A 25,875-nucleotide genomic window follows, 5' to 3' on the forward strand; every position below is an offset into this window, starting at 1 on the left:
TGCAAGAAACTCTGCATTACAGCAACAGGTTATTCAATTCTATTTCACATGCTCTATTCTTGCTTTTTTGTCGTTTCTAGAAGATTGTCTCACCTCATGCCCGTCATCGCACTGCAGTCTTGGCGTTGAGAACAGACACCACCACGTTTCTCTGCCATTCGATATCGTGATTTACAGTCTATTCTTGGACGGGAAGGTGTTCGCTTTCAACAAATTTTAGTTTAACGATAGACTCGTTGCCAAGAAGAGCCTTCAAAAGGCTAGACTTTGGAGAGGGGAAAAGTGGATGTGACGTCAAACAAGGGGTCCAGACAAGACCCTGTGAGTTTGTTGAATAATAGTTTCTTATATTCATCATGTCGTGACTCGTTACAACTTTCGTCAAAAAACTAAATACAATATTTCCCATGGTTCTTGTTATAGCCAAGCAACCTGTACACTATTCAGATTAACCGTGTCTTTTTTTCCATCCACGCCGATTCTGTAGTAAACAAGAAAACGAATTGCGTCGTGCAATATTTGTCTATAGACAAACAGAAGAAGAAAACGTTCGTCGAGAACATAACTTAGTGAAATCTCTCCTTGATGTACACCATGGCTGCGAATCCAGCGCAGCACTTTGTGCTCATCTCATGCTTGCACCAAGGACACTTCACCGTCATGGTAACACTTCCCGCAAAATCTGTTGAGCCAGCGCTCAGTACACCATCGGGGTTAGACATGGCTTCGTAGAGTCTGCTTGGCATATCATGGTAGCGCATGCAAGCGCAGCACTCGACAAACATCTTGGCGCTTGGTTCGCCGTGATTCTGATGCTCTAGGTTCGATTGGCGTCGGAGCGTCTTGATTGTTGCTTCCGGGTCGGAGACGGTCGATCTATGGCCGCTCTGAACGGAGCGCAGACGCCCTTTGCTTCGGGGTTTGTGCTTGAGAGGGGGATATGTTGGTGTTGAGGCGAAGCTTGTCTCGTCGGAGGAGACGGGTGTTCGGCGGGGTGTTGAGCTGCGGAGGTTGGCGTTTGAGAAGGCTTCCATTACTCTGTTGGCTGCTTCTTGGATGGGATCGATTTCGGGGTCGGAGGGGTTGGTGTCGAAACGATCGATGGGCGCCATTTGGGGGGAGTTTGTGTAGGACCAGTAGGGACTGATGGGGCCGGCGGTTGCGTGCATTGAGGGTTTGATGGTTGCGATGTTGGGGGAGTGGCCCATTTCGGATTGGGGAGGGGATGTGTGTGGTGTGCTCATGGGAGATACGGTTTGGATCCCATCGGAATATGAGGACTCTGATGAGCTTGTAGTAGGTCGACGGCCAGTTGGTGAGCGTGTAGTTCCTGGGGTGAGATGCTTGACCGGAGCATGAACGTGCTGCGTACGAATGGGGGCATCATTAGCACCAGTCAATCCCTTCGACACTGGCAAATCCGTCTTTGGTGGCACAGGCGGCCCAACAGAAGATGTAGTGCTCATCTTAGAAGAAGTACTCTCCTTACTCATCGTCGAAGAAACCGAGCTCTGCGCAGAATGACCTCTGCTGAACGCACTCTTGGCAGCATCCTTAAGCTTCCATTTCGTGGGCACAGTGGGTTCTGAATCAGCAGTGATCGGTTTTGGTCGCACACCCGGCGAAGTCTGTTCATAACGGATGCTCGGGGGATTATGTCTGAACAGCTTCTCCTTGGACTTTGATGACTCGACCGGGGCGCTCTTGGCTTCATCGGACGCTGGTTGGTTGTGGTTGAGTCGTGTGAGGAGTGTGAGAGATCCTCGCTTTGAGCTTCTTCTGGGAGGTGTTGGAGGGATGGAAAGGCCTGATGCTGTTGATGAGCGTCGGGGTTGGGGTTGGGGTTGTGTTGAGGTTGTTATTGGGGGGCGGGAGACGGTGATTGTATCTTGCTGGGGAGGTTTTTCGGTGTCTTTGGGCTTGACGGCTTGTTTCATGCTCTGGTTTGAAGAGCGAGGTGTGACGCCTTGTTCGCCGTCTTTGGTCGAGCCCTCATCCTTCTTGATATAAAGACCGCCTCGTCTGTTCAGACCTTGGGCTTTGTTATACAAGATCTCGCTGTCGGGTGTATGCGCGGTGTTCTGATCACCCTCATCGTCCGTGTCGGCGACTGCACAATCATCACTGACAGAACCACGTCGAGCTCGGGCGCTCCACAGGTAGATATTGACTGAACCCCTTCGATTAGGCGACTTGGGCGGTTTCGATTGGCCCCTCGCTCCGGATGTGTTGATCGAGATAGGCGGGTACGCTCTTCGTTTGGCATCTTCCTCTTTCTGTAGGGGATTGACCTTGAGGGGTGTGAATGACCCATGGCCCAGGAACGACTTTCGCATAGCCGGATGGACCCTGCTATCACCCTTGGCCTGGTCCTCGAGGACTTTCTGGTGGAAATCCTCCTTCTTCTTCTCAAGCTTCTTGCCGCCCAAGAAACCAGTAGCGCTGGTCTCATCGAATGAAGCACGCTTGATCTCGAATGACTTGCGGAAGATGGAGGTAAGCGAGCTGGAGCGACTGCGTCTGGGCTCTTCAGGATCGTCGTTGTTTCTACCAATCGAGAATCCCAATAAGCTCGACGAGCGAGATCGTCGCTTCTGTGTGGTTTGAGGCGGCTCAGTTGTGCTGCGTCCTTGAGTTCCAAGGGACGGAGGCGGCGGTTGAGGTTTGCTCAATTTTCGACCGCGAGGCTTGGGAGCGTTCTTCCAAGCTTCTTCGAGAGCTTGGTTCATTGCTAATTCTTGTTCCTTCTCCTTCGCCTTTCGTTTCTCTTCCTCTTTTCGCTGGAGCTCCTTTCGCTTCTCTTCTTTCTTCTCCTTCTTCTGACGCTCGTATGCTTCCCAAGTGGGTGATTGACACACAGAGCGCTGCTCTTCCACATCAGGGGGGAACATGAACGCCACGGTCTTGTGACCGGGCTTGTCGTCTTTGAGCTGCTCCGATGAGGATGATTGAGAAAGATTCTTTCCAACGGGCTTTCGGGGGATCATGTTTGGCGACTCTGAGCGCTCAGGAGCTGAGAAGAGCGGAGGAGGAACAGCGGAGTAGTTTCGAACAGGTGTAGGACCTTTCTTATCCTTCGGCACCAATTCAAAACGACGAGGAGGGTGGCCTGGACTGGGTGGTACTGAGCCACTGCTATCAGTGCATGCCGGAGATGGAGGCACAGAGCCTTGATGTGTTCGCTGAAACTGTGTGAGTACGTCAGCCAAACCCTCCAGAATCCCGCCAGTTTCTGTGCTTACATTGAGCTTCTTTTCCAGATCGAGCATTTGCTGCAAGCTATTTGAGCGAGAGCGCCCTTGAGGCGCTTGAGCAGCGAGGAGCATGATAAAAGCTTTTCTGCTTCTGATTTGGTCTTTTTACACGCTCAAGATAACCATTGACCTGAAATTGGCGGGGGAGCGCGGCAAAGGTTTCTCAAATCAAGACATTTTTTGAGACTTATCAACTTTCTGAGCGCTAACAGGTCGCCTGACAAGAAACCCCGGGTTTTTCGCAATGATGCTTCTCCACAGCGGCTGATACATCTGGCTGGGGTGTTTGGCGTTGACAATAGGTTTTGTTGAATAGAAATTATGATTATTATTCTCATAGCAAGATGCTATCGGGAGCTAAGGTCAAAAGCGGGTGATGATGTCTCGGTTGGTGTTTTATTGGTAATTTGCTTGGAATCTTCTCATTCCAATTCGACTTTTCCCTTCTTTTCCTTCTGAACAATTTGAGAAATCCCAACGAATGCGGGAGATTTTGAGTGAGAAACGCAACGGATGCGGTTGTGAGTCGTTGCAAAGGCGGTGGGCAAAAGATGCGGGTATCTCGTGATGTGGTGGGATTGACTCAAGACGAGATGAGACGAGCTAGAAATCACCCCCGACTTTTTTCTTCTTACTGTTGTACAAGCGGGGAATAAAAGAAGGCGGGATGAGTGAGAGGGAATTGCTCTGTAATATGGTGACACAGGAGCAGAAGCGTTATCGGTGAGGTAGAGTGAGGTCAGGTACGGGAGGATGCAACGTTGGTTGGGCTCAACAACATGCACCCATTTACATGGATATGTAAGAGATAAATTAGAAGGGGAGAAACAGGGATGGATGTGAAGACGGGCAAGGGAGATTAAGTGTTGGAGGAAGAGTCAGTGGAAATAGAAAATTCCAGACAATTCCGCTCCCCGTGTTGAGGTTTGTATCTGGAGTGGCCCGGCCAAGCAGTGTCAGGCAATCAATCAAACAAGCTTAGAATCAAGCAAGCAAAAGATGCCGATATCCCAGTTGCAGGTTGGCAGTTCTTTTTCTGGGCTTACAGTAGTTTTGACTAGTTGCAGATGGCCAGTCCCAAACCAGCTGAGTAGCGGGACGGTCTGGGCCAAGGATCATGATATCTCAACCTAGCGATAATGGATCAGGCCTGTTTGTGTGCGTGATGCGATTGTCATTGCGGGATGGCGGCATCGATTTCTGGAGTATTAGACATGGTCCATTGAGAGCCTGACTGGGGTTAACGACTGCAAGACAACCCAACAATGTTTGCATCCATGATGATTCTCAATCATTACTGGCTATTCTGTTTGAACTGTCCCTCGATATCACCATTGATGCTTCCCAATTCTTCCCCTCACTCGCCCACCTCCTCAGCTAGACTCAAACCCTCAGCTGCAAGATGCTCGTAAGAATCAAGCAGTGGGTTTAGAATACGAACTGACGAGGTGGGCACTAAAGACGTGCGTGGCTGAAGTGTCATGGCCCGAATCGCGGGGCCATTGGTTCGGCACCTGCGGGAGTGATCCACGATGGCCTTACAGAGCGAATCCTTTTTTAGACTAACAGGGGTCACCAAAAATAGCAGCACGCTCAATGGAACCATCCCGCAATATAAGGCAATTACACGAATAGAAACTATGTCTCAGTATGGAAGGATACGAACTCATCGGCTGAGGCAATTGACGTTCTGGGGTTTAGCCGTTCTGCATGGAAGCTCGTTTAGGTCTTTTCTACTTTGCTTTTCGGAAGGAAGCGTGCGGGTAGAAGCTAGCTGGGAGGAGGGGCTGGCCGGTAACATGAACCGCTTATGCGCGATGGAGGCTGGATGATAACGATAAAACTCTGCATCAAGTGTAGCACAACGTGGCAGGCCTGTTCTCTCTAATTATTCCCCTGATCCTTTGAGCCAAATGGTGTAATTGTCCCAGCCCTCTGCCCATTAAATGGATGGCAGCGGGAAGCAATCAGAGGGCTGATGACATGATCCAACCACCCCGCTATCAGAGATAGCTAAAGTATCGTGCAAGCTAACCAACAGACTTTAGCTGCGCGATGATGTGATCTACCAACCAGTGTCTTGTTTCTCATCGCCTAGAGTTTCTGTGTAATTGATCGGGATGGTTGGGGCCGTGCATCTGGGGCTGGAAGGTTAGACGGTGGAACGGATATAGCCCAACGACGAGCTTGGCCTGAAACGATTGAGGCAACGTTGGATAGCAGTCTCAGAGACTATATTCTAACTCATGGCTTCCGCTCACCCTGAACTCTCCGTAACATAAGATTATTTAGTTCAATTCCAACCACCCAGCGTCCAGAAGTGAAAGAGTCAATTGCCAGCCTCAGACAGTACGGTTCGGCATCGATCAGCTCCCTAAATGGTCTTCGGGAAAATACGATCCATCTAAAACATTGGCAAGGTCTCAGTTTCTTTCTGGAAAGATTTCCGTTAATTTCAGGTCTCAGTGGCCGTGGCCTCATGTCCTTCTCGTATTCTCGCATCCCCATGTCCGCGACTGGGACCCTGCAAGAATCTGGGGCTCTGTGTAAATATAGCAAAACATCCACTCTTGTGCTTTTTGTCGACGGCCAACGCGATGCAAGTCATTATGGATGGACCATGGATGAAGCGCCCAAATTAGATATGTAAGTCAATGATATCCTTGATTGAGATTTTAATAGATGTCCGCATTTGCTTAATGATGGAGGACCAGACAGTGAGGTTAAGCTGGTGGGACGGTTAGATGGAGCGATTTCGAGGTGAGACTTACCCTACGCCGAGGTCGAGGGACGAGAATGTTCAATTTTTGCACCATTCGCACGAGCTTCCGAGCCAATCAAAAACCCATTTCTAATACCAAGCCCTTCTTTGTTTTGGTTACATATGGTTTCAAAGTCAAAAGAGTATGTAGCTGGACATAATGCATGCGTGATACAACTGAACTACATCGAATAGTCAACTTAATTCTAAGTTGGTTCCGGGTTGATGGAAATAGGATGTCTTGTATGTCATGATTGCAGATTTTCTACGCCAGAGACCATGATTGCTCGGTCGTTGCTGAGGATGACTTGAACCTCAATACTGCAGCCAAGAAGCAGATGTAAGCCCTTATTACGCCCAAAATGTTCAATGACCAGCAGAATGGCCACTAACACGATGTCGAGCCACACAACATCTTGTACCTGCGTGCCCAAATAACACGATGTAACCTTTACACCAAACCATAACTGCTGTGCTAGTTGATGAAACAACAGCATTCAGTATTGAAAGAGGAAGCCTGGCACTACAATGAAATCAGCATTTTTCACCATATCGTTAAGACCTGTTCGAACTCAACCCGCCAGCTTCATTACCCAATGACGTCACACGACATTCTCCAAGCCGCGACAGAGAAACTGATTTGGCGAAAAGTCACCACGAGATAATCGCTGAGATCAATTGAAAGTCATCAGAAGCAAACAGTAAAATTTCAGGCTGTTGCATGGCTATTGTAGGCCTGTCGCTGCCCTGCGGACGATTCTCTCCAAGTTCATTCATTACATAAGCGTCTTATTCCGCCACTCGGACCCAATTCTTCCGAGGGCATCTTATCCCCGCTCACGTGAGTGAAGCTCTTTCCCGCCCACACACTTGCCAAATTGACCCAAAAATCTTACCGCGCTTTCAGCCAGCCGTTCGACTCTACCATCCACATCACCACCAAGCACATCATTCATCATGGGTAAAGTTCACGGATCTCTTGCCCGTGCCGGTACGTTGCGCCCGCCCTCACGACATTTCTCTCTTTCGTCGTCGCTAACATTCTCGCAGGCAAGGTCAAGTCTCAGACTCCTAAGGTACGACGACGCTCCGACATCGAAAATCCGACGAAACTCGATCACTAACCATCGCGATCCTACAGGTTGAGAAGCAGGAGAAGACCAAGACCCCCAAGGGTCGTGCTCTCAAGCGCCTCAAGTACACCCGTCGCTTTGTCAACGTTACCCTCACTGGTGGCAAGAGAAAGGTGAGCAGACTCGAAGCAGGAGAATCACACACAGGTACAGGCGCTGACGATGCGGATGCAGATGAACCCCAACCCCGGCTCATAAACGACTCGTCAAATCGACAGGAATTGCGGTATCGGGAATGTTGGCTTACGGACACGGTTCAACACAACAATGGTTGGCTTCACTCAGTAATGGGATGATGTGATGGATTGGGTCAGGGTCGCAAGATAGGCTGAGCCCCCTTACGAAAAATAAAAAGGAAATGGCGAAGAAGCACTACGACTCTACTCGGCGTCCGGTGTCAGTTGTCACAATACAACAAACATTTGTTCGCGCAAGGCATTTCTGCTGCAACTGTGAATGTGGGCATCTTCTGGTGAATGGGCGACTGGGCCAAGCAGGCGAGTCGGGGAGGCATCGTAGACGCTGCAAATTCTTTGGAGTTCTCGGCGAGTGACTCATGCTGATGGATGACATCCTCGACTCGTTCGTGCCTGAGGATCCAGAATGTCAAATTTGATGGAAATGCCAAACACCATGATTTCATGTAGAACAGCTCAAATTCAGCATTCCAATGTCCATAAACTGCAGAAAGCTCGAGACCAAGACTTCCAATAGATTAATTGATGATTCTAACATGAATGCTTTCGGTCTCATTGCTCGCGTCACGTGATATCAATTTCAATTCCACCTTGAACTCTGGCACTCTGGCAGGTAGCTCCCGTTACTCAAGCAAACAACAACACTCTCCTCGCTATATACCGAATTCAATCAGACAAAATGGCCGACGTGGAAATGGAAGTTGATGTCGAGGCGGGCTCTCCCCCTCCCCCCGCGCGAAACGAATCCGACATGCAAACACACACCAAAGCCACAGCCGTCCGCTCCATCGAAGGCTGGATCATCGTCGTAACAAACGTCCACGAGGAAGCAGACGAGGAAGCCCTACAAGATCTTTTCGGAGAGTACGGCGAGATCAAGAACATGCACCTGAACCTCGACCGAAGAAGCGGTTACGTAAAGGTAAGCGCGAAAACACATTGAACATGGCAGGATGGATTGCTGATACAGTGGGTTGCTTAGGGATACGCGCTTATTGAGTACACGACACTGGAGGAGGCCCGCGCTGCTATTGATGGTGCGCATAACCAGAAGCTGCTCGACCAGACGATCTCGGTGGACTTTGCGTTCGTGCGACCTCCGCCAGGCAAACCTGGGCGTGGACGAGGCGCTGGTGGACGGAACAGAGGACGAAGCAGGAGTCGTAGCCCCGAGGGCAAGGATCGTGAGGAGCGCGATTGAGCGAGACGAGTCGAAAATCATGGGATGGACAATAGTACTGGATGAGAAAACGCAGAGACTTGATACATGCGCAACCGCCGACGTGCATGGCCAGAGCACGTTGGCAGTGTAATTTTGATATATGAGGTATGTCCATTTTCTCAACCGCGTATGAAGTCTTGGCCTAACACGTATACAAGAACAGAATAAGAATAACACTGGGACACGACCCTTGGCCTTGGACTTTTCAAGAGATTCAATGGCGTCTTTGAACAAAAGCTAGCACTTCATGAACCCATACTTAATGTGATGTGCAAATACAACTTCTCTGACGGGCGCCGTGACTTTGGTAGGGGACGCTTGGACAGTGATCTGATGCGGACTTAGGGACAGTTTACAATCGGACGACAGAAGCTTCACAAATGTGCGACAACATTTTCTTAGAAATCTGCTCACGGTATCTCGACGCCTAGACTGGAAGAATAGCTGGTACCATCTCGATTCTCTTCCATCGTCGAATTCCTTACGAATCATGCTCCCCCGTTATCTCTTCAAAACACCCAAGTAAATGATTCCTTCACATTGAACCTCGTCGATTGCCTACACGATTAGCGCACGTCCCCAATTACGTCAAAGGAACTTACCTGATATCCGTACTCGACGCTCCAATCAGCACTTTGAAAGCGCCCTCCTCAGCGATCCATCCAGGAACAGTCTCGTCATAATACCCGACAGCGTACTTATCCAACTTGATGGTGATATGCCTTGTCTCCTCAGCTTCAAGGAACACCTTCTCAAACGCCACAAGTTCCTTTTCAGGTCGTGGCAATCGACTCTTCTCATCGTGGACGTAGAGCTGCACGATTTCTGCACCAGCGCGGGCCCCGATGTTGGAGATGGCGAGGGTGATCTTGATCTGGCCATCAGGAGTCAGGGTTTTCGTTGAGATCTCGGGCCGGCCGTATTCGAAGGTTGTGTAGGAGAGGCCATGGCCGAAGGGGAACAGAGGCTCGATCTTGGCATGATCGTAGTGTCGGTATCCGATGTAGAGGCCTTCGCCGTATAGTACTTTGTGGTTCTCGCCGGGCCATGTGTGCCACGCTGGGGTATGCTCGATGCGCTTGGGGAACGTACTCTGTTCCGGGTCAGCGGGGAATAAACTACGGGTCAAGATCACTTACTGGGAGCTTGCCACTCGGGTTCTCAATACCGAAGAGGACATCCGCCAGAGCATTGCCCGCTTCTTGCCCTTGGTACCATCCCTGAAGAATCACAGGCACTCGATCGACCCATGGCATATGTACCGGGCTACCAGATTGGTTGATGACAACGGTCTTTGGGTTAGCCTTGACGACAGCTTCGATAAACCTGTCCTGGTTTCCATCGGCAGGAAGATCCATTGTCTGACGATCATACCCCTCAGACTCCCACTCGGCATCAACTCCAACAATAACAACAGCGACATCCGCGTCACGAGCTGTCTGGACCGCTTGCTGGATATAATCCACCTGATCTTGCTCCTTATATCCGATGCGACAACCGCCGTATTTGTGCGTAATGCCGAACTGCTTCTGCTTCGAAATGGGACGCAGTTCATTCGTCATCTCCACGCGAAGCTCAACAGCTTTGTCGGCTTCCATATCGACATCAACGAGGTAGTCGATCGACCCATCAAACATCGCCTCGCCTTCTTCGGTCCAGTCCCATAGATCGAGAACCAACTTGTCATTTATGAAGAGCTTTCCGGGTCCAACGCTCATGAAGCTGATGGTGTGTTTTCCTGTTGTCCTCGGCATGAGATACGTCGTGGCCACGGCAGACCATTCAGGACCGACTTCGCTCAGGGGTGCTGAGTCCCAGAGGAAGAGATCTGTGTTCGTTCGGCGTTGCTTCACTACTGGGTTGCCCTCAAACTTGTCACCCGCATACCAGTCGATGTGAACCCCTGGCTTGCCCGACTGTTCCGTGCAGTACTCAGATGCGACGGGAAGCCACTTGTGGATATGACAACCTTGGGCGAACGAGACTTTCTGCTTGGATACCTTTCGGATGCTGTCAAGTGGAATGGTGTTGTAGTACGGGTTCAGACTTGCACTTCCACCACCACCCGCAATATGTCGATTCGCGTTCGGTCCAATAACAGCGACCTTGGTAGATTTGGGACACAAAGGAAGGATGCCACCGTCGTTTTTGAGAAGCGTGAGACCTTCATGGCCAGCAATTCGGATGAGTTCCCTGGTTTCCTCGCGGTCATCTTCCCGCTCGGGCGCCTCGGGCGACATATTACCTCCCTTGAGTCGTTCTACGAGCGTAAGTACGTTCTCAGCTGCTTGGTTAATGTCCTCGATGGAAATGCGACCCTCATTGACGGCTGTGACGAGCTTGTCCAGACGCCATTTTGAGGAGTAGGGGAATTCGATGTCGCATCCTGCTTCCACGGATTCGATTGATGAGTTGATGCCTCCCCAGTCGGAAACCACGGTTCTGCGACAAGTCAGTGTTGTTCCACGGTATATGATGCTTCGGTTTACCCCTCGTATCCCCACTCTCCTCGGAGGATGTCTTTCAATGTGTGCTTGTTCAGATCAGCGTGGACGCCGTTGATGAGGTTGTACGAAGTCATGACAGCCCAGGGGTTAGCCTCTCGAACAGCAATCTCAAATGGTTTCAGGTAAATTTCCCGAAGAGGACGTTCAGTGATGAGTGAATCTATCGTCAACCTGTTGGTCTCTTGCTCATTTCCAACAAAATCTATCGTCATGTCAGCACACTCGCCCCAAATTATGCCATTAATGGTGTTTACGCTTGATGGTCGCTGCAACGCCTCGGTCTTGAAGACCCTTGATGTACTGCGCTGCCAATTTTCCAGTGAGAAGGGGGTCTTCGGAGAAAGACTCGAAGTTTCGACCGCCGAGAGGATGGCGGTGCATGCAGACTGTTGGAGCGAGAAGCATTTCTGCTGATCGAGCTCGAACTTCGAGCGCTAGATGCTGTCCGACTTGGTAGAGAAGATCTTTGTTCCATGTTGCTGCGAGTGAGATACCACAGGGGAACAATGCGGCCTACATATTCTGTTTCAGTTATGTTTGTGATGTTGGAGGAATATCACTGACCTTTGTGCCGCCAACAAAGATACCACCGCGAGCGCCATTGGGACCATCAGTTGTCTTGATTGAAGGGATTCCCTTCTCAGGAATAGCTTTTGTTCTCCAAAAGTCTGCGGCTGTGAGGAGTGAGACCTAGAAGGGTTAATGTATGACCACTCAAAGAACCAACAACTCATGCCTTTTCCACCAGCGTCAGCCTTGCCAGCTTCTCTCTTGCTGCAGAGCGAGTATCTCTCAGATGCTGAATCTTTTGCTGGGGACTACATGGAGGAGAGTACTCCGTATCAGGAGTAGAAGGGGAGTTTGAGTCGTTCATTGTGCTACCACAAATGTCAGAATCGTCACGTATGGTGTTGTCTTGCTACGCCGTGCTTCACGTCTGATATACAAAGTTGAACAAAGACAGCACAGGCAAGTGGAACCGAGGTACGAAAAGAAGAGTGTGTATCAACGAGAACCCAAAATGTGATAGCAGCCTCCCTTATACCATCCCATCTGCAAGCAACGTACGCGAGCGGCACATAAGGTCATCTGCAGCCAAGTAACATGAGGCGAACGGGATAAGCAAAAAAGCACAATCGGTTGACTTAAGCTCGCGATCGCAGGGAACAAGGATTCAATGTGCATCCGTCGAGATAGGCATCCGCTCACTAATAAGCAGTAGCAGAGATAGCCCCGCAGCAGGGTTGACCTCTGTATTTAGACGGGCCGGCTGAACAGGCCGGTGAATAACCCCAATAGGGAACTTTGGTTTGGTTTCAGAGATGAGAAGACGGGGGAGACTGGATGCCGGTATATACGGACCGTGAGAGCGGAAGACGACACCGGTGCTTCCGGGAGAAGAGAGATAAGAAGAGAAAACACGTGGTGCGATGAATAATATATTAGAAGTGATCAAAGTTCACATGTTTTATGCAAAGTGACATGATGTTGTGAATCGTCTTATCTTTATAATCTCAGCTGAGAGGGACATTTCTCCTTACGATTCTCATGTATGATGATGGGCTTCGAGGAGCGAACCCGACAGCCTGGGACGTAGCACTTGTGGACGAATCGGGAAATACGGGTCTGCGGCCCGTTATTCCCAACGTCGGTCGGAGCGCACCGCCGGGGAACTCGGAAAGACAGCTAAGTCCTTCCGTTATGGTATTTAAAGAAGAAAAAACTATGACTTTTACGTATGTAATAGAAGGCAAGGGTGCTTTTTTCGTTGCAGTTGCCGTATGTGGAAGTTTCGGCACTTGGGGAGGATATCGGGCCTTGGCTTAAAAGAGGATGATGATAGGGTTTAAGAGATAATTCCGGGCTGCTGAATGGGGGATTTTGGTACGAGAGCCGGTAAAAGTGCCGATGCAGGCGGAGGCAGATCATTGAGTTTAGATTGTTATAGTGTATAGTTTGTTTATTGACGTTGAAGGTGTTGGAATGTTTAGGTGCCATATGGAGGTAAACTAACTCCTACTGTCAACAACACCAATTGCCTACATATCGATGAATTGTCTTTCAAATGACATGTTTCACTTATAATGTTTACTCTCATGTTTGCGTCCCAATTCAGTAATGTTTCAGATATTCCGGCTCATCTAATGGGCCCCCATGCTCCGTGGTGCTCCGGCTAAGAGGGGCCGGCTCGGCGCCCAAGGCTGTCGGAAGCATCCGCTTACACGCGCCGACATCCGCACATGTTGGACAACATTTGACACTCGTAAACTAAACCAATCTCACAACATCAAAGAACAATCTGATACTCAAGACTAGTGACTCCTATACCCGCGCATATCACAGCATGCTTCGCTCAAGGTCAAACTCAGAGTACTCCCTGCAAGACCTGTCTAATCGTCCACCATCCCGTCGCCCTTCTCAGACGTCGGATGGAAACAACTCAGATACAAGGCCCCGAAACAGCAACACCTCCGCGCGTGGAGATGTCTCCGCTGCGCCGCAGAAGGAGGAGGAGAAGAAGAGGTCAAGGCTGGGGAGGTTCTGGCGGGAGTATGTGAGCTGTGAGGTTGACTTTTCGGCGTCGAGGGATCATCTAGGTATGTGCACCGAAGGAACTGGAAGAAGATTGGAGGAAGATCTTTAACGGGCATGAGGGAAGGGGTCTCGTGATGTGGGTTTGAGAGATGGGAATGCATACGGGTGTGGTGGTTCGGCTCGTGGGGTTGTGTTGTGGCTTCCGATATGCACGACAGAGGGGATGGGATATAGTTGAGGGTTGTAACAGTACTGACGTGGGGTTATAGCCAACGAGAGAACGTTTCTGGGTTATCTTCGTACATCAGTCGCAATGTCAATGGTTGGAACGTTGGTTGCGCAGCTGTTTTCACTGCAGCATGAGGGTCAACATCAGGCATTTGGATACTTCGTCACGGGGAAGCCTTTGGCGATGACTTGTTATTCTTTCTCGATTGGGACGATAATTCTCGGTGCTGTTCGGACTTGGAGACATCAGCGGACTATGATGAGTGGAAAGGCGTTGGTTGGAGGGTTTGAGCTTCACCTTTTGGGGTTATGCAGCATGTTGGTATGTATCACTGAGGGGTTGGTGATGTGTGACTGACTTGTTTAGCTTCTTCTGGTCTTCTTTTCTTTTCTTCTTACAATTGATGTTGTCAAAGACAAGGAGCCTGAATCTACTGCAACTCCTTAGTTGACGACCTCGTGCCCATGGACGGAGTGCGCAGGAGAAGCGGGGAAAACAATGCATGCATTCACAAACTGCTTCCATTAAAGTCTAGGTACACACAAACAAGCCTACAGGTAAGTCCTTTCCACCTCATCCTCATACACTCTTGCTCTTGACTTTTCTCCTCTTGTTGGTTCGCTTCTTGAGGGCCTTGTGAATGCGAGCCCTGTCCTCACGCCTATAAAGTGTTAGCCCAATACTAACAGAAGAATAGATAATACACACCTGGCTCGCTTAGGGGCATTTTGGTACTGGATGATCGCTTCCTTATGGCTGTCTGCGCTATCGCTGGCTGCATGCGAAGCATCGGATAGAAGCAAATCAGACACGTACTTTGAGTCGACGGACATTCTGTCTACATCCTCAATGTCTGGATCCGTCGTTGTTGGTTGAAGGTTTGTCGCCTTGGGGCACTGTGTAGGCTGGAGTACAGGAGTACTTGGTACCTTTCGATCAAGAGTTTGTGGGGTGTTGACAACATCCCAGCTTGAGGCTTCTGGTGACAGAGATATGTTCTCAGGCTCGGGTGTCTGTCTCCCTTGAGACAGGATCGCTCCGAGCCTTATCAACCTAGCTTCGAGGCTCTCGCCGCACTGAAGATAGACATCTATTGGTTCCACGACTGAGGGTGAAGAGGAGGGACTGGGTATAGGAAGGGTACATCCATGTCCTGGGTTGGGATCATGGCAGTCTTCGATCTTTTGACTCTCAAGAGGAACGAGGGGAGTCCTTGCAGGCTCAGGATTGTCCCTGTTCACAATGATTAGTCCCTATCGACAAACCAGGCTGTCAACATACTGCTTATAAGCACTCTCCTCAAGAGAAATACTGCTATCCCGTCTCGGCACATTGTTGAGTCTCTCAGTCGACTCACAAGAGCCACCAACGCCAGACAAGAGATGCATGGTAACTGATGCAACAGAGTAAGAAAACCGTTTGCAAAGGACGCATATCCTGGGGGCCAGCTGACTAGTTATAGGGCTTCCAATAACAGCCAAGCACAAAGGCTCCTCCCGTTACCGACAGAGGGGAACCAGACCCGACCATCTGGGACTCGAGTGAAGTCATGGATGGTCCCAACAGGATGGGATCCGTCCATGCACCGGAATCACATCCGCCGACCGGGGGAGATTATGGCAGCCGAGCTAGAAGCGAACCCGCGAGGTTGGTTCACAGGGGGCCTGAAGCTACTGTGGGTGAGGAGGAGGCTTGAAACCTCAATTCTTGGCTGACGATCTTACGGATTCATCTAATCTTGGACAATCTGGTATTTAATCCGAAGAGACTCAAATAACGTGAAGCGGTGAGACGGAGGAATTGACCTTGCTAAGCAGCTTCAATAAGAAAACGGTCTGCATCGTGAGAGTGAGAGATATTATTTGGGGGCCGAGTTCATGTATCTGTCACCTTCCTCGTACAGCCTGCAGAACCGACCTGTCGGTAAAAGGGGTTCTCTACCGCCAGCCTGGTAGGGCGCAACCACACCAATTGGAGGATGTGTGACGTTATTGGTTGTGCTGTGTGTTGGTTGGCAACACCGCTGTTTCAGCATCACATGTGGAGAGAGAGTCTGTGGGCAAAAGGACCTTGAAATAACAATTCATGTTTGCTTTTTTGGCAGTTGGAGTCAGGTGTTGGTGTGATATAAGTTTGTATGATTCATGTTGAGGGGAGTTTGTGTGATTGGCGTGCAGCAATCTTGGTCTTGGCTTATATGGCCTGACGGGATATGAAGATACAATTCACAATGAACAGACTCCCTATGCTTATTCTCTGACAGTAAACTCATTCAATTGAACTCAGTTGTCCATTCTAAATCAGTATTGAATGACAATCTCTCTTCTCTCCATCTTGCAACTTCACCACCGTCCGTTGCACCCCAGCTGCATCATCCCTGCTCCTCGGTTGGGGGCCTCAAAGTTAAACAACCATCCCTGGCCCTCGACAGCTGAAACCTCCAGCCGATCATCAACCTAATCCGCAATTTCTGATGAGTTCAAACCTTTAGACTTGCAGTACTCATCAATGTCCGAATAAGCATTGGCAGTATTCATAAGATACCATCGAATGTCATCGACCATTGGCAGGGGGGGAGCCGCTATTCTTGTATCCTTCACACATCTCTTGCTGAAGTTGTAGTCATACACCTGCAAAAACGTTCAATTTACACGATGGAGAAGCTGGGGGAGAAGTCACAACGTACCGTGAACAGAAATCTGAGCCACCTTAATTTTTTGCCCAGGTTGCTCTTTTCCGGTTTAATGAGGGCGTTCGAACAAGCAAGCTTTGGGGCATCAAGGGCCCCCAGTGCTTTTTTGCATTTTTCAACAACCTAACACCATATTATTATTTACCACTGCCATCTCTGGCAAAAACGATTCTTCTCACCTTGGGAAAATAATGCACGAGATCATAACATGAATCCCTGACCTATGATTATTAGCAACCGTCTCTAAACCTGTCAAGGAGGGCATCGTCTTACCATAGGACCCTCAAACGTAAGGAGTCTATTTGATGCTTCCTCTGTGACCTCTTGTACGACCACTACCCGATTGTTGAGCTGTTCCTGGTGTTGAGCCCTTGGTCGTGTAGTTTCAAGTATGAGATCTTCACATGCTGCGGTGATGTCTCGTTGGGTGTCGAGCCATGCTTCCCTCGCTTTCTTTTCTTCGGCTGTTGGCACTTTCGCTTCCCAGGGAGGCTCACTATATTTGCCGCATGCGATTGGTACGACGAGGGTGAGGATGGGTAGAACGTGGGCGAGCTTCATGGCGAGGGAGTGTGGCTGGACATGTAAGCTCTATCTTTATGCTGGAGGATGGACCTGGATGGACTTTTTATAGCAGGCAAGACTGGCTTCTGAGATTCACATTCACGTGCACAATGGCGAAATGATGACACTTGAGAAGTGGTATGTTGATTCATCACCCCTCTCGTTGGCGTGTCGTACGCCTCAGAGACTCCCGTTCGTGGAGGGAGCCGTCGTCAACCATGGTATCAAACGCGTGATAGACTTCAGCCCTCGACCAAAAGCAACGCCACAGGCAACATCTCCAACGAAGTGATGGGTCATGAAAGCTAAGAAGTCAATTTAGCAGCTGGCGTCAACAGACAGGCGAAGGTTGAATGTGTTATTGGTCTTCCTTTGACTGGATGTCACCAAAGCAAAGAGCAAAAACAGCATGTAGTACACAGATCAACACAGCATTCGCTAAAAGTCAATCACATCCCATGTACGAACACAATCTCTTCGCTATTGGTAGCTAACCCTCCCATCAACGCCAACCGGAATGCCCAGAGCAAAGCAAACGCTAAAAGAAATGCCCATAAATACAATCTGATTTTAGAGATGCAAGAAAAAACAGCCGCTAGTATAGTAACATCTCATAGCTCGTCCCGAAGCACGTTAAGGTTAGGCAGCCGGATCGACCACCACCTAGGACCGACAGGAAGACCGACCCAAACTCTATAAAGACGCTGAACTTCCGACGTAAAAACATGCCACCTGTTATTGTTAGACTTTGCGTACATGGTTTGGCTGAGAGAGGTATAAACTTACAGTGCCTTGGGCGTGCGCACCCATCCTCTGAGGATGATCTTGATAGCAGCCTTGAATTGGGCAAGCTCGAACGCAATGTGAGCCACCGTGGAATCGTCCTTAGGACCCCTCTGTCGCAGCTCAACAAACTCCCTCACAGCGTCATCCATCTGAGGGTTCTTCTCAGCCTCCTCCTCAAACTTCTTGTTAAGCTTATCGTTCTTGTTGAGATCCTCAAGGCCCTCCTGCTCCTTCTCTGCGAGGACCTTTTCCTCCATCATCTGGCGGAACTGCCCAATGTTATGGAGAGAACTGCTGATGCGAGCGTAGGTGTTGAAGAGAGCGACCAGCTCGGTGCGCTGGAGGTAAGGAACGTCGTCACTGTTGTTATCGAGCTCGAAAAGAATCTTGAGAGCGGTGCCGTAGCCAGCGGTTTGGAGCTTGCCCCAGAGACGGCACTTGTCACAGCCAACACAGTCCATGAGGCGGCTGACGTTGCGGAAACGGTTGCGGAAGTCCTCCTTCAGAGATGGCCCTTCACCGTTGACAAACATCAGGCTCTCGTCGAATATTTGAGGGACACTGGCAGCCTTCTCGGTGACCTCAAGGACCTTGGCGCGAGTGGCAGCATCCTCAGAAGTGTCTCCCATACAGAACTTATAGTCCTTCTTCTGGAGATAAGGGCCAACCTTGGCGATAGCACGGGTCATGAGCGCATAGTTGAAGTAGACGTTTCCAATGCGCTCAGGGAATTTATGCAGACGGTGTTCGTAGCAGGACAGGTTAGGGCTCCACTCGCCAGTAGTCTGGTTCAGAAAGTTCCAGCAGAGATGAGTGCTGATACTGGCGTGCATACCGGACATAACACGGTAGAACACACGCTTCTCAAGACACTCATCGTCAACCTCGAAGCCAGTGTTTGCGACAAACGGAGTGTTGGGGTTCTCCTGACGGCGCTCCTCAAGCTGAGCTTGGCGACCCGCTGCATCAAGGATCTGCTTGAAATCTTGGGCAGCAGGACCGCGGTTCCATCCAGACTGGCCGAGATCGGCAGACTTGGGGAAAGAGCTCTTCTGGAAACAATTCTCTCTGTAGATGGCGTCCCAGACCTGCTTGGCCCCATCGCCCGCATAACCAGTGAATCGTTCCGGGTTTCGAACCAAGCTCACGTAATCGCCCTTTGAGCTCGCGCTCTCGTCTTCAGGAACACAGTAATCTCGCTCGTCGCACTCATCATCGTACTCGAAGACACAGCTCTCGCCCACATTCTCGCCAAGACTGCCTCCAAGAGGTCGCTGAGGATGCTGGCGCTGTGCCTTCTTCCCCGGATGCTTAGCACGAGGACCCTCGAGTTTACCGAGTTCATGTGCACGCCAAATCTCCGGGATATCCTCCTCGTTGTCCAGCGTTTCGACCGCGCATCCAATGTTTCCGCACATGCCATTTTCGTCGTTCCAGAAGGGACATTTCTTGTGGAAGAGGTTTACTCGGTAGTGCGAGAAGAAGTCGGTATTGTGGGTAAGGTCGTCGACGGCGGGTTTGGTCAGGGTGTTGAGTTTATCGAGAGTCGCATACGAAGCGCAGGCATCGCCAACGATTGACTTGGGTGAGATCTAGAAACGTGTTAACGGTGACGTGCGCAGTGGCGTGAGAGGCGACAACGTACATGGCATTCATCACTAGAGCTCTCGCAAGAACCAGGTGCAGCCCAGAGGGCAAACACAGAAAGATAGAATAGTCTGCTTGCAGACTTCATTGTCGCTGAAGAAGCTCAAGCGACGAGCCGGCGCGTAGATGTCAAGATTGTGTGTAACGAAAGATAAAGTATGACAGAGCCTTGATGCTACAATCGCCAACGAGTGAAAGGCGATAGTAAAAGAGTAATATGATGTAAGAAAGAAGAAAGAAAAATGACCCGTCTTCAAAGCCGTTTTGATGTAAAGAAGAAGCGACGTATGAAAGTAAGCCAGCGGCAGGTAAAGTAGACTAAAGTGGGTGGACGGCTTCGGCGGGCAGCGATGGACACTTTTCCTAAAGGGGAATGATGCGACTGAGTCGAACGGTACTTGTAATTCAATAGAACAAGTGACGTTGCGAGTAAACTCAGACAAAGAATGAAGTCATGGGCTGAGAAGCAACTTGAAGTACTTGAGACGGAGAGTTTATAAATAACTTGCTCGTGTGCTACGTACGGACATACTGAAAGATGACACGCTGGCTGTTGATGTAGGTACCAACCTACATGCAGAAATGCTCCGACTTCCGTGAGGCGAAGTAGAAATGATCTAGAATTCTACCGAATTGTCTCTTCTTACGGAATCTTTCAAGTCTACAGGCCCAGATAGTTTTAACAAACCTCTGCATTTACGATTAATCAAGGAGGATGATCCTGACAAGAATTGAAGCAGTATGGCAGCAACAACAACAAAGGCACAACACCCTCCCCTGGACTTCAATTGTATGCATAATCTTAGTGTAACGGTGTAAGTGAAATCTGTCCAAAACCACCAATTACCAAGCATGTCGCCGATCTGAGCTGATTTGAAAGCATCCTAGCGGATTTAGGACAGCTTCGGACCAAAAACATCAGACGATCTGCCGGGCGGTGGCTTCTGATCAGCTCACCTCACGGAGGATTATCGTATTCCAGTGAATATTTCCAAATAGCATAATTCGAGAGTCACTCAACATTCCCCATCCAACCAAGACCCTCGTATGACATCCTCCCTTATTTTTCCCACTCGCTGTTTCACAATTGTGGCGCATTCACACCCATGGCTCTGGAAATCAGCCATGATTCACGGATCCTCGACCGAAACGCCACAATTCAATAATGAGGGCATTCCCCCACGGACCTTCATATGTACTGTAAATCGATCATTTTGTTTACCTATTATTATGCGATGCTGTATCATCCGTCTCCATCTACTTCTGCACCCAGCCTCCATCACAAAGCCCATTTTTTGTCCCATCATGCGCTTGTAGAAGGGGTATCACTGAGCAAATCCTTCTTCTTCCCCCTCCTCCAAAAAAATGTAGCCCCAAATCAGAGACATTCAACAAATAAAACACGTTTAGAAACAACAACCAGCAAACCACTTGTCGAAGTGCCCAACCAAGCCCAAACACCGACGCGCGACGCGTTTCTGGATCGTTCCCAGATCCAACTCCGTATTATAACGTCCCCCCAATGTCTTGGTCGTTAGGGTATGGCGGATCCAATTCTCGACTCCCATCATCCGTAGCCCATCCACTTCGTCATGCAAATTCCCCCATTCCCCTGCCGCTCGGACAACAACTCAGTGTCCATGCGTCATACACAGACATCGAAACCAGTAGACTGGTATATCGCCTCCTTTACATCTCGACAGGGAATCGCATATCATAGCATAGGTATAACAAGCCCAAGGCCTGCGCTACCGACTGAATGAACGGGGACGTTGCGAACGTGATGAACCAATGAGTCTCTTTTTGCTTCTCTCTCTTTATATCTCAACGTGAACGTGCAAACCGTGAAATCGTGAGCCGACGTGGAAACCTCCGTCTGAGCTTGAGTATGGCACCGACAAAAGGGTGCTGTGCAGTAAATATGTATGGTACATTGGGGAAAATCTGAGTCATGCGTCTAGCAATTACTGAGGGGGTTGGAAGTTCAGTGGTCGCCTAAATTCACGTTAGCCATCGGGAGACATGAAGGGTTGATCCCAGCCTTGGGATTGCCACGACAACATACTTGAACAGGAGGATGTGCGGTTCTGGCTCGTGGACCTCGTAGTGTTCCCATCCTAGACTCTTCACGGTTGTTAGTCCTGATTGCTTGCAATCTCGTCACCCCCGCCAACGATGCAGGCACGTGTTGGCAAGGGCGTGAAGTCGTACCTGAGTAATGCCAAGAGCTCGCCATTCCTCCTCCCACAAGAGCTTGAGAGTGCCCTTGGAGGTATCGTGGTAGTCTTTGGGAATAGCCTTGAGCATGGCCTTGGGGAGCTGAACATGACGGTATTCATATTCGCTGTCCGAGTATCGTGCAGAGTAGTGGATCGAGTCGATGAACTCTTCTACGCGAGCGCGCTCCGAGTCTGAAAGAGGTCGGGGCGTCTTATTTCGGCGAGCGGTATCGATGTCGAAAGGCATTTTGGCGGTTGTTTTGTTGGTTGATGAGGGGGAGAGAGCTCGAGGGTGCGGGGAGGGGCACAAGAGCTTCGGCCGATCGATTGGTGAAGTGCGGGTCAAAAAACAGAGATCCGCGATTTTCCCCAATGGCTCACAAGGCGAATGCTGGGTCGACTGTGTTTGTTGAACCTTGAACCAGACCGAGTGAATCTGGATCTCTGCGAAATGTTTTGAGAACGGATGTCACGCGAGATCGGCGGGAAGGTAGAATCTTGCAGCGCGAGGCTGGGTTTCTCGGAGGCGGTCAAAGATCTTCCGGGGTAGAAACTTGGATGGAGACGGGGGGAGGGTCCTCTTGTAGAAACCCGGTTTGGGGGGAGCCTCGGTCGCTTGAAGGAGGAAAACAGAACGAAGCCGCGCTCTGGAAGTACGAAAAAGTTTTGGTGAACGTGAAAAAGAACCGTGGAAGAAAATCAGAATTGACTCTTTTGACGAAAGAGTCAATCGAGATGGAAGAGTATCAGTAAATCCTTGCGGGTAGAAGTGAAAGAGGAAGAAGGTGCAGATGGGAAGAAAGAGGGTGAGGAGGAGAGAAAATAAGGAAAGATTTTGGTGATGGTGTTGAGAGGGTGAACCTGAAATAGAAGGCAATGGATGGCATGGGATAGCACCAACGGCGTTCACTCTCGTAGGCGGGAAGGAACCTTGCTTTGATTTGATTTGGTGGGTGCAGGTGGTTACGCTTCAGTGGCATCCAGTGGTTAGTGAGTGGTAAAGAGGGGTGCATTGGCTTGTGTGGCTTGAAGAAAGTAAACAAACCATTTACCTCCCCAAGCAACACCAAATAAATCCCCCTCCTTTTGCTTCCCTTCACGAATAACGAACCCTCAAGTTAGGCCTCAACCTCAAGCATGATACCTATTCAGGCAATCAGTGGCTTCTGTCTAATCATGTTGTTTCTCCTAGTTCAAGCATAGCCTCCACAATGTCTCTCATGTTGCTTCCCTTGAACAGTGTTTTTGCAGGTTGGAGATAATCGACCAGTCATGGCTTTTGTTTACATGAAACCTCGTCCTTTTTACATCAAATCTACCCCTCCAATTCAAATGATCGACATCGTTTATTACTCAATCTCACTGACAAGGGTTCTCTATCCAGGGGGCCTAGCTACGACCGTTGAAGTTGGGGGTCGTGAATACCAAGCCCACGCGTTTCCGGGACTTTTCCATTGCCGTTGCCAGCCTCAATCACATGAATCTGAGAAGGGGTCCGTGCGTTAGCTGCTTCTGAAAGCCAATGCATCTTGTGAAGCTATTCAACCCCAGTGGTGCAGTCTACAAGACACTAATGCAGATAGCAAAGATGATAGTGAAATAGTCTCAACTGGCATTTTTTCCTCTCCCTACAAGCTGAAAAGCCATTAAACTCCCGCACGTGGCACCAACACATGTCTCATTCTCATCCCTCAAGTCCTCTTCTGTCTAGTGTCAGAGCTAGCACTCATATCATATTGCAATAATGGTCTCATCTCACATTCCACCTGGTTCAGCTGGTGTATCCTCTTCTCAGCTCAAGCCCCTCCCTTGCTTGCCTTTTCAAGAGCCGAATGTCACGTCATGTCAATATGCACGATGTCACATTGTACTGCGACTTCTCCGGACATCCGGTCTTGTTTTGCGTCGCTTGCTTAGAATCCGCAGACACCCGATTCGCGTCACACACATAGTTGCTTTTCCTCGATTGGGCCAGTAAGGCTCCATGTCTCGAATTGATCCTCGGTAGCCTGGAGCAACCCGAAACCTCATGACCCCAATCTTCTAGAATGATAACCAAGTTCAAGACATCCCGGGACAATCCGCCCGTTTCACGGGGCATTCGATCCGGCAGACTGTTGTAACCATGACTCCGTTTGTTCTGACGTCGTTTTCTGTTGATTCTCTCGATATAAATAACGTATGACTTTTGTAAACTGCAATCGGTGATGACATGGAACCGGCTTTGTCATGACTTGAGAAAAGAAGAACGCTTGGAAGATCCTGAGCCCCGGCCAGTCTCCTGCAGCGCAACATGATGCACGGCATTTCCAATCTTGACTTTGATGCCAGCAACGCTAATCTCCCATTTCCGAATGTCACCAAACTTGGGTTGTCTGAACAATCGCAGTGTCTTGAGTGACATCTCATCCGCTGGTAGGTGAAATGTCCAGCCAATGGATATATGGAACGCATCTCCCACTGGCTCCTTGGCTTTACCTTGGTACAGCGGTGGCTGCCCGTATTGTGTTGCAACCGTGTTACTCTTCGTCAACAGTGAAGTGAGCTCTGGGTTCAAAGACTTGACTCCATCCTTACTGTTGGTAGGAGACCTGGGACCACTGGCGACACGAAGGATGAGAAACGTGCGATCAGAATCTGGTGATCTGTACCATGCGAGCCCTTGTGGTCGAACAACAAAGGGAGCGATGCCACTATTGTCGAGGGTTTCTGTGATCTTGTCCAAGAACTCGTCTTTGTTCCCTGTAGTAAGGGATAGCGGCCGAGACAGACTGATGTGAAGGGGTAGGGGTGATCCCAGGTCGCTTGTCAGGAAGTTATGAAGCTTGATCTCACTCGACACTACCTTCTCGATGTCAGCCATGAGGCTCGTCAACAAGCCATGCTGTTTTGTTGAGGGATGCCCTGAAGCAAGTCAGCTTTGTGTGGATTGAAATTGAGATGACATCAGAAACTCACATTCTATGTAAACATGACTGGGCCAGTTACCAACTACATGAGGAACTTGGCGCTTCCTCCCATGGTGCAGACTCGGATCATCAACGACACTCTGTCGAACAGTAGAGGCATACAGATCATGAAAGGTATCGGGCAACGGTGGCATAGACGAAGCGTCCGCATCTTTGCTCACGGAGCGAGTATCTCCATCTGTACTCCGGGAGGAGTGGGTCGCGATGCCGTCAACTCCCTTACGGCGCTTGACATGGTGGGAATCGGAACCGGAGCTCTCGTCGTCGGACTCTGAGGAGGAATAATCGACGAGGGCCATTGATTCAAACCCGGTAGACCGTGTCGGAGGTTTATGTACGTCATACAGACGTAATCTCTTGGTGTCTTCTTTATCTCCAGATTGAGAGCGGATAATCAGCCTTTCGTGGGTTGTCTAAATTGTGTTTGGTCTTTTTACGCGGCAATTATTCCCGGTGAGTGGGGCGAGGTGAACGGGTGACGACAATGGGGTTTGATGGCGTCGTTCACCTTGACTTCAGACCCGTTTAACGATGATGACCCAATATCTATGGTACGGTATTTTCTGGTTCAATTGTCTGTCGTGCCTGAGTTATTTTGGCAATGATGCCACGGAAAGATCCGATGTCCGGGATGCCGGGTATCTACATTTGCTGCTGATCCGCGTATCGACGTAGGGTAGCAATGGGACGTCATGGCAGATAAAATGCGTCAGTTCTGGGGCCAAGCAAGCAGAGTTTCTTGGCCGAGATATCCAGAAATCAGACGATCTGGTAAGGTGTCATCGAAAAGGTACAGACCTTGAGACTAAAAATATGAAGCTGAGGGTGTAGAGCAGATGCAACTCTCCTGGCGTGGAATTGGTAGTGCCCGTTGAACTCGCAAGGATGAATTCACTGTCTACCTTATTTAAGATCTGCGATAAGAATGTCAAAGCTGCGGCTATTAACAATATTTCGGATGATAATTATGCATTTTTATGAACCCCCCTTCAATTGTAGATGTCGGCATTGAACTGATCAATGCGATACAGCAAAGAGGCAGCGGTCTGTGATATCTTCCATTGCTGAACCGGACTCGTCGTCTCCACAGGCCTGATCGAGGTGGCCTATGCGTCGAGTCGGGGTCCGCCAGCTGTCATCCGTTACTTTAGCCTTTGAAA

At 49.7% G+C, this 25,875-nt stretch overlaps 10 protein-coding genes across 17 annotated transcripts; 3 read left to right on the forward strand and 7 right to left on the reverse strand.

The window, feature by feature from the left end:
* Positions 1 to 49: 49 nt before the first annotated feature.
* Positions 50 to 4,656, reverse strand: FOXG_05705 (uncharacterized protein). Of its 2 annotated transcripts, none has more exons than XM_018384113.1 (2): positions 3,243 to 4,656; positions 50 to 3,188 (listed from the first exon to the last, which is right to left on the reverse strand). In XM_018384113.1, exons 1-2 carry the CDS (start codon positions 3,324 to 3,326, stop codon positions 567 to 569), a joined length of 2,706 nt encoding a protein of 901 aa, XP_018241154.1. In that variant the 5' UTR covers positions 3,327 to 4,656; the 3' UTR covers positions 50 to 566. The 2 variants fall into 2 exon arrangements, with proteins under 2 accessions (XP_018241154.1, XP_018241155.1); XM_018384114.1 differs by having other exon boundaries at positions 327 to 3,182; positions 3,243 to 4,259.
* A 2,316-nt stretch (positions 4,657 to 6,972) lies between these two features.
* FOXG_05706 (40S ribosomal protein S30) lies at positions 6,973 to 7,346 on the forward strand (the record flags this gene model as incomplete). The annotated part of the gene is made up of 4 exons (XM_018384115.1): positions 6,973 to 7,006; positions 7,066 to 7,091; positions 7,157 to 7,261; positions 7,323 to 7,346. The coding sequence occupies 4 exons, from the start codon at positions 6,973 to 6,975 to the stop codon at positions 7,344 to 7,346; spliced, it is 189 nt and encodes a 62-aa protein (XP_018241156.1).
* Positions 7,347 to 8,024: 678 nt separating this feature from the next.
* On the forward strand, positions 8,025 to 8,546 carry FOXG_05707 (26S proteasome regulatory subunit N7; the record flags this gene model as incomplete). The annotated part of the gene is made up of 2 exons (XM_018384116.1): positions 8,025 to 8,267; positions 8,328 to 8,546. The coding sequence occupies 2 exons, from the start codon at positions 8,025 to 8,027 to the stop codon at positions 8,544 to 8,546; spliced, it is 462 nt and encodes a 153-aa protein (XP_018241157.1).
* A 319-nt stretch (positions 8,547 to 8,865) lies between these two features.
* On the reverse strand, positions 8,866 to 13,063 carry FOXG_05708 (uncharacterized protein). 5 transcript variants are annotated; one of them, XM_018384118.1, is made up of 8 exons: positions 12,437 to 12,729; positions 11,811 to 12,377; positions 11,639 to 11,764; positions 11,329 to 11,587; positions 11,057 to 11,276; positions 9,707 to 11,009; positions 9,170 to 9,660; positions 8,940 to 9,125 (listed from the first exon to the last, which is right to left on the reverse strand). In XM_018384118.1, exons 2-8 carry the CDS (start codon positions 11,946 to 11,948, stop codon positions 9,077 to 9,079), a joined length of 2,586 nt encoding a protein of 861 aa, XP_018241159.1. In that variant the 5' UTR covers positions 11,949 to 12,377; positions 12,437 to 12,729; the 3' UTR covers positions 8,940 to 9,076. The 5 variants fall into 5 exon arrangements, with proteins under 5 accessions (XP_018241158.1, XP_018241162.1, XP_018241161.1 ...); XM_018384119.1 differs by lacking the exon at positions 12,437 to 12,729 and having other exon boundaries at positions 11,811 to 11,952; positions 12,284 to 12,335; XM_018384117.1 differs by having other exon boundaries at positions 8,866 to 9,125; positions 11,811 to 13,063.
* A 248-nt stretch (positions 13,064 to 13,311) lies between these two features.
* On the forward strand, positions 13,312 to 16,120 carry FOXG_19103 (uncharacterized protein). The gene is made up of 5 exons (XM_018399291.1): positions 13,312 to 13,671; positions 13,879 to 14,159; positions 14,205 to 14,395; positions 14,536 to 15,244; positions 15,301 to 16,120. The coding sequence occupies exons 1-3, from the start codon at positions 13,419 to 13,421 to the stop codon at positions 14,283 to 14,285; spliced, it is 615 nt and encodes a 204-aa protein (XP_018241163.1). The 5' UTR covers positions 13,312 to 13,418; the 3' UTR covers positions 14,286 to 14,395; positions 14,536 to 15,244; positions 15,301 to 16,120.
* Positions 14,326 to 15,686, reverse strand: FOXG_05709 (uncharacterized protein; the record flags this gene model as incomplete). Of its 2 annotated transcripts, XM_018384122.1 has the most annotated exons (4): positions 15,292 to 15,686; positions 15,120 to 15,231; positions 14,547 to 15,071; positions 14,326 to 14,499 (listed from the first exon to the last, which is right to left on the reverse strand). In XM_018384122.1, the coding sequence occupies exons 2-4, from the start codon at positions 15,224 to 15,226 to the stop codon at positions 14,418 to 14,420; spliced, it is 714 nt and encodes a 237-aa protein (XP_018241164.1). In that variant the 5' UTR covers positions 15,227 to 15,231; positions 15,292 to 15,686. The 2 variants fall into 2 exon arrangements, with proteins under 2 accessions (XP_018241164.1, XP_018241165.1); XM_018384123.1 differs by having other exon boundaries at positions 14,418 to 14,499; positions 15,120 to 15,686.
* A 174-nt stretch (positions 16,121 to 16,294) lies between the features above and the next one.
* Positions 16,295 to 17,091, reverse strand: FOXG_05710 (uncharacterized protein; the record flags this gene model as incomplete). The annotated part of the gene is made up of 4 exons (XM_018384124.1): positions 16,295 to 16,468; positions 16,525 to 16,653; positions 16,710 to 16,751; positions 16,804 to 17,091. 4 exons carry the CDS (start codon positions 17,089 to 17,091, stop codon positions 16,295 to 16,297), a joined length of 633 nt encoding a protein of 210 aa, XP_018241166.1.
* Positions 17,092 to 17,705: 614 nt separating this feature from the next.
* On the reverse strand, positions 17,706 to 19,615 carry FOXG_05711 (uncharacterized protein; the record flags this gene model as incomplete). The annotated part of the gene is made up of 3 exons (XM_018384125.1): positions 17,706 to 17,826; positions 17,881 to 19,472; positions 19,526 to 19,615. 3 exons carry the CDS (start codon positions 19,613 to 19,615, stop codon positions 17,706 to 17,708), a joined length of 1,803 nt encoding a protein of 600 aa, XP_018241167.1.
* Positions 19,616 to 20,674: 1,059 nt separating this feature from the next.
* FOXG_05712 (cyclin-dependent kinase regulatory subunit CKS1) lies at positions 20,675 to 22,751 on the reverse strand. 2 transcript variants are annotated; one of them, XM_018384127.1, is made up of 3 exons: positions 21,739 to 22,751; positions 21,593 to 21,651; positions 20,675 to 21,522 (listed from the first exon to the last, which is right to left on the reverse strand). In XM_018384127.1, the coding sequence occupies exons 1-3, from the start codon at positions 21,991 to 21,993 to the stop codon at positions 21,492 to 21,494; spliced, it is 345 nt and encodes a 114-aa protein (XP_018241169.1). In that variant the 5' UTR covers positions 21,994 to 22,751; the 3' UTR covers positions 20,675 to 21,491. The 2 variants fall into 2 exon arrangements, with proteins under 2 accessions (XP_018241169.1, XP_018241168.1); XM_018384126.1 differs by having other exon boundaries at positions 20,720 to 21,651; positions 21,739 to 22,656.
* Positions 22,752 to 22,914: 163 nt separating this feature from the next.
* On the reverse strand, positions 22,915 to 25,826 carry FOXG_05713 (uncharacterized protein). The gene is made up of 2 exons (XM_018384128.1): positions 24,705 to 25,826; positions 22,915 to 24,650 (listed from the first exon to the last, which is right to left on the reverse strand). The coding sequence occupies exons 1-2, from the start codon at positions 25,012 to 25,014 to the stop codon at positions 23,974 to 23,976; spliced, it is 987 nt and encodes a 328-aa protein (XP_018241170.1). The 5' UTR covers positions 25,015 to 25,826; the 3' UTR covers positions 22,915 to 23,973.
* Between the last annotated feature and the right edge of the window lie 49 nt (positions 25,827 to 25,875).

This window comes from Fusarium oxysporum, chromosome 2 (assembly GCF_000149955.1).
Source record: "Fusarium oxysporum f. sp. lycopersici 4287 chromosome 2, whole genome shotgun sequence".
Classification (NCBI taxonomy): Eukaryota; Fungi; Ascomycota; class Sordariomycetes; order Hypocreales; family Nectriaceae; genus Fusarium; species Fusarium oxysporum.

Excerpts from the sequence above, each read along its gene's own strand:
- FOXG_05705 (XM_018384113.1), bottom strand. The coding sequence starts at position 3,326 with ATGCTCCTCGCTGCTCAAGCGCCTCAAGGGCGCTCTCGCTCAAATAGC. Across the intron at positions 3,189-3,242 it reads ATCTGGAAAAGAAGCTCAAT|TTTCAGCGAACACATCAAGG; the intron begins GTAAGCACAGAA and ends GTACTCACACAG.
- FOXG_05708 (XM_018384117.1), bottom strand. The coding sequence starts at position 11,948 with ATGAACGACTCAAACTCCCCTTCTACTCCTGATACGGAGTACTCTCCT. Across the intron at positions 11,010-11,056 it reads GGAGAGTGGGGATACGAGGG|AACCGTGGTTTCCGACTGGG; the intron begins GTAAACCGAAGC and ends GACTTGTCGCAG. Across the intron at positions 9,126-9,169 it reads GCGTCGAGTACGGATATCAG|GCAATCGACGAGGTTCAATG; the intron begins GTAAGTTCCTTT and ends CTAATCGTGTAG.
- FOXG_19103 (XM_018399291.1), top strand. The coding sequence starts at position 13,419 with ATGCTTCGCTCAAGGTCAAACTCAGAGTACTCCCTGCAAGACCTGTCT. Across the intron at positions 13,672-13,878 it reads GGCGTCGAGGGATCATCTAG|CCAACGAGAGAACGTTTCTG; the intron begins GTATGTGCACCG and ends GTGGGGTTATAG. Across the intron at positions 14,160-14,204 it reads TGGGGTTATGCAGCATGTTG|CTTCTTCTGGTCTTCTTTTC; the intron begins GTATGTATCACT and ends TGACTTGTTTAG.
- FOXG_05712 (XM_018384126.1), bottom strand. The coding sequence starts at position 21,993 with ATGCCTTTCGACATCGATACCGCTCGCCGAAATAAGACGCCCCGACCT. Across the intron at positions 21,652-21,738 it reads GAGCTCTTGGCATTACTCAG|AGTCTAGGATGGGAACACTA; the intron begins GTACGACTTCAC and ends ACAACCGTGAAG.
- FOXG_05713 (XM_018384128.1), bottom strand. The coding sequence starts at position 25,014 with ATGGCCCTCGTCGATTATTCCTCCTCAGAGTCCGACGACGAGAGCTCC. Across the intron at positions 24,651-24,704 it reads CAGTCATGTTTACATAGAAT|GGCATCCCTCAACAAAACAG; the intron begins GTGAGTTTCTGA and ends GACTTGCTTCAG.